General features: G+C 30.2%; 1 protein-coding gene across 1 annotated transcript; it reads right to left on the bottom strand.

Moving 5' to 3' along the window:
- Window positions 1-1,191: 1,191 nt before the first annotated feature.
- Window positions 1,192-5,004, bottom strand: LOC145034236 (axial regulator YABBY 5-like). The gene is made up of 7 exons (XM_078982613.1): window positions 4,640-5,004; window positions 4,364-4,528; window positions 4,117-4,237; window positions 2,166-2,214; window positions 1,989-2,064; window positions 1,600-1,680; window positions 1,192-1,442 (listed from the first exon to the last, which is right to left on the bottom strand). Exons 1-7 carry the CDS (start codon window positions 4,760-4,762, stop codon window positions 1,371-1,373), a joined length of 687 nt encoding a protein of 228 aa, XP_078838739.1. The 5' UTR covers window positions 4,763-5,004; the 3' UTR covers window positions 1,192-1,370.
- Between the last annotated feature and the right edge of the window lie 237 nt (window positions 5,005-5,241).

Below are 5,241 nucleotides of genomic sequence, written 5' to 3' on the forward strand. Positions count from 1 at the left end.
CCCAGATCTGATTTTATTTAAAAGTTACAAATAAGGTTAGTTTTCTAACCGATTATATGGTTTTTTTACTTGGTTCTAAGCTTAAATCATCATTCCTTTTGTTAAATTGAGTTCGAGTAAAAACGAATTATGAACCCTAGTTACGGAAGTATGAGTAATGGTTGATAAGCAAGTAATAGGTGGATATTTATTATCATATGGTGAATGTGATGCATTAATCATAAAATGGATGCTTAAAGTTAAGAAATGTGAAAATCTAGGGGTTTTAAACATGGAATCTGTCATTCCATGGCTTGTATTGTTTAACATGGATACCAACAAGTCAACAACGCTTATGATCATGGATTTCGATTTGTTTCATCGGTATATGGTAATCATCTTAAATTGAAGGAAACTACAAGAATCTATAAATTAATGAAATTATTTAAGAGCAGCTCAAATATATACTTATTATACATTGAATAATCGTATTAATATCTGAATCTTGGAGCATTTTCTTATACTCCTCACACATATAATATTTTTTTAAAAATACTTGTCTTTTTTCTCGATCATCTTATACATAAAAGAACCCATTATTATTATTATTATTATTATTATTATTATTATTATTATTATTATTATAAGAACCCGTTATAAAATTTTAATTTATTATATTAGTTTCGAATAAAAAATTTCAATATTTTGATGAGTAAACAACCACAAAGCCAAACACGCAAAAATAACAATGTATTTTTATTAATTTATATTAGCATCTTATTTTAATTTATTTTTTTGGATATTTAAGAAATAATAGTGTATTTATTTTTATGTACTTTTATTAGTTTGTGTTAGCACAACTAGTGTTTTGCTGGTTTGTGGTTTTCTATTTTAATTCTTCCTTTTTGTTAAAAAAATGATAACTTTTATCACTACAATAATTATTAAAAAATAATATACGACTAGTTTCCATGTTTTTCATTAGAATTTTGCCATCTAAATTGTTAAAGTGTCTTGATGATTCGCTGCTTCAAATAAAAGCTTTCTTTTATATTGATTTCCGTTGTTCTCCAGTATTCTCTTCCATTCCTTTAAATTAAATAGTGTGTAATTTCATTGATATATATATATATATATATATATATATATATATATATATATATATATATATATATATATATATATATAGAGAGAGAGAGAGAGAGAGAGAGATTGGATGCACGAGGCACTGTGATATTGAAAGCAGTTGGTACATTAAAAATTTCAAGGTACAAGGTAGATAAAAAGCTTCATTTGCGGATAAAGCTCATTAAGTAAGGATTAGAGTAATATCCAGCAGACCACCTATGGAGAGAGAGAGTGAGAGAGAGAGAGAGAGATGAAGTTGGTAGCTAGTAAGGAGAGACGCCCACATTTGCAGAAGCAAAGAAACCATCTTTCATGAAACCACCATCTGTGTGATCCTACATGCATTAAAACCCTTTTTTTAAGATTTGAATGTCAAATCCAATGAGTGTGTCTTGCAACGTAATGCATTCATTTATTTTGCTTTTTAAGATCTACTCATACATGGAGTATGTAATGAAGTGATTCAAGAGGTACATATGAACAGTACTGTACCTGTTGGCGCATGCTGCTCTTGTTCACAGCGGTCGTCTGATCAGGCATGAGACCAAAGTGAATGTGTGGAAAGTGGGCCCACTGTAGGATAAAAAAAAAAAAAAAAAAAAAAACAAATACACAATTCTAAATTTGAATATATGGAAAACGATAGATATGTACAGCTTCAATTCTTTCTTCTTCTACTCTTTACACTAGTTAACCTTTATGCATGTTCGTATTTATATTATTAACAAAACCCATGTCTCTAAATTTTCTATTCTTCAGTCAAAAGTTTCAGATGTTAGTGTTTGAAAAAGTGTATTTAATTAAATATATGTAAAAAAATAAACTCTGAAAGTTATCTCTTTAATAACACTAAAGTAATAAAAAAAGGAGGGAAATGTTACATTCTTAGCAGCAGCACTGAAGGCTTCTCTATGACTAATGTCAGGATTCCCAGCTTTGATCCTTTGAATCTCTTCCCTGCATTTCAATTTCATTTTGATTTGATTATTTTCTTCTTTTATGTATTTAAACAGAATGAATATTTTTTTGATAATGAAAAAGAGATGATGAAAGCTGACTTGATGAATCGATTGTAGGCGGAGGGGACTCTCTGTCTCTTCTCTGGAGCTGACATTAACAAAAACAAACCCATCAATTTTTACTTTCTACTGTTTTTGCTTCTTCCACCCTTCTTTCTTTGTCTCTTGTCTTATATTATTTCATCAATATTTAAAGTAAAATGAGGAATGCGAGGGTATCTATGCTGTCACCTCACCCACCATTTCTTATTTACCAATAAACATCAATGTCAAATGTCTTCAAATGATGTGCATTCCCTCGTTTACAATTGAACATTTTTGTAGAAGAAATACAATAAATATTTTGATTATCCAAAAATAAATTATATCGTTTTGTTTACAAAATAAATTAAGACATTACTTAGGTTTGTTAATATATTCTTTGAAAAATAATGACTACACCTTTTATAACATACAATGATAGAAATAGTCACGAACTGTTCTATGATTGCTAAGGGACATTTCATGCCTAATTTACATCCAACAATTTTTGTAGCCAAATATTTGGTTTATGTTGTTATAATTAAAATGAGTAATAACGTTTTTTTTAGATGGTTTAAATTGAGTGAACTTCTATTTTTGCAAAATGTGATTTTTTTACATTTATGTGCTCTTTGTATTACATTTATGCTCACGATATTCTGTTGTTTGGTAATGGATATGCTAGATGCTTAAACATTTTTTATAAGTACGTAACTAATCATAACCTATATTTTTTTTATAGAAAAATTAAGCTCTCACTGTTACAAACAAATGCTTGTATGTAGTATATGTTTGTGTAAATGTTCGGCTGTCCAAAATTAAATTTGCAAAAACAGTTGACCAGATTAAAAATGTTTTATTATTAGGTTTACCTGATGCTTTTGTTTACAATTATATAGATCGATGCTGGCGAAAATATTTTTTTGACTAGATACAAAGAATAAATTGTGTTTAATTAAAGTTCAAGTTAAAGTAAACATGACGTGAAAAAGTTAATAATTGTACATACTGATGTAGTGGATGAATCAATGATGTTGAAGAATTATTCTCTCTCAAATCTTTTAAAGAAAGAAAAAATATATATTGTGGTTTGTGAATGCAGTTATTAGGGCTTTCGGGAGGAACTGAATGGGAAACAAAAGAAACCGACTAATTAAAGAATGAGAGAGAGATGTCACAAAAGTGGCTTTTGATTTTAAACATGAGGAGCATGGAAATAAGTAAAAAATGAAAGCTTTCAATGTTTAAAGCTTTTTAGAGAAAGAGATTGGGAACAAACAAATAACTAATTCTTTTAAACACTGGTTTGCTTCTGCAAATGCTAAGAAACTATCGTATTTCGGATGGCGAGTTTATAAGGAGCATAACTTCTCTCATGAGTCTGTAGTATATCTTCTTCTACATTGTTGCAAGATAAATTTTTTGTCGTTGTAAGAAAAATATCTGATAATTCAAAATAGTATTCATGGAAAAAATTCCAACATTATTCTAATATTATGTTGTTTCTTGTTCATTTGCAACATAGTTCGATCCAAATTTTCTTATCCAGCGAATATTTAACAAAACATTAACGACAAATGAAGTTAATTAACAAAATCATAAGAAAACGAAGAGATGAGAACATAAAAGATATATTTTTTTTTTTTTGCTGAGCTTAAAGTATTGTTACCAGTGATTTTTCCTGGATAAACATAATTCTAAATCAGTTTTAATGTTGGAAATAAGTATTTTAAAACTTTAAAAAGTTAACTTCCGATATATTTTGGCTGGAAAATTATTCACCATGTGTTTTATAAAATTTCGAAAGACCTAAATAACGTTTTAAGTCGCTGATCAGTTGTATTTTCGTAAGAGCTGACAAACAAAAATAAAACAAAATACCAGAAGCGATGATATGATCATACATAATATATATAAGAGAAATCAAGAAAAGATGCAATCTTGACAAGAAATAAAGAATCTCACTTACGTCTATTAGTCACAGGGGGTTTCGGAAGCTCCCTAAATCCTCCACGAGCAGTCAACGAAAACTCATTTGCGTAATTCGGATTGATGAGAAAGTTGGAACCCCCAGTCGGAATTTGATCATCCTTGAAATTAAAGAGATCATCATTGAAACTTGACATAATTAGTTGTGTTTAAAAATATCGAGTACTTATATATATATATATATATAATAAACTAAAATCTTGAAGGAAAATGATGATCGATATTACCAAAAGAGTATGATTAGAAGGAGAAAAGAAATTAGTATGACTAATATGGAACTGATTCACTGATGGTGGCAGCAGCAACCCAGGCATGCTCAAGGGAAGGAGGTTCGTGCAGTGACCACACCGGACTGTCACTGTCTTGAACAAGCTGGTGCAAGGAACACTCACCTAAATTTTAAAATAATAATAATAATAATTAGTAAATAACAATTAACATAAAACCTAGCTGAAAGAAAGAAACCCAAAAGAACGAAGTTTATAAAAAGAAAGAAAGTATACGGCGAGGACGGTATCGCAGTGAGTGCACTGGACATAGCAGAGCTGATCGGAGCATGAAGGAGGAGGGAGGTGGTGGAGGAGCTGTGGTACAGTCGGGGAGGTTGTGGTGGAGGAGATGGACATGTTTTTTGGTTAGTTTGTTTGGAGATTTATGTGGGGTGTGGATCCTAGTGGTATGATTGATTGATTGATTTGAGTTGAGTTGATTGATTGTGGTGAATTGACAGATTAACAACCACCTTGGATCTGCTTTTGGGGACTTATGAGTTAAGATGAGCAAGAAAAGGGGAGCAGATAAGAGGTAAAGAGGGGTGGGGGGTGCAGTAGAGAGAGAGAGAGAGAGAAAGAAATAAGAAGCCACAAGTGCAAATTTTCCTTTTCTTTTTGTTTGGTTAATGCTAATAATGAATGGGTCGGGTATGTGTACATGCATGTTTTGCATGCTATACATATACTTTTCTTTGGGCTTAATTTATTGCAAAATTATAGTATTTATACTCATCATTTTACTATCAATTGACGCATCTTCTAAATACATTCTTCTATGTATTTTATTTTTTGGTAAACCATATATATTGAGACAAGCCCTATTCTAATATTAA

This window comes from Lactuca saligna, chromosome 3, assembly GCF_052625555.1.
Source record: "Lactuca saligna cultivar CGN05327 chromosome 3, ASM5262555v1, whole genome shotgun sequence".
NCBI classification, from domain to species: Eukaryota; Viridiplantae; Streptophyta; class Magnoliopsida; order Asterales; family Asteraceae; genus Lactuca; species Lactuca saligna.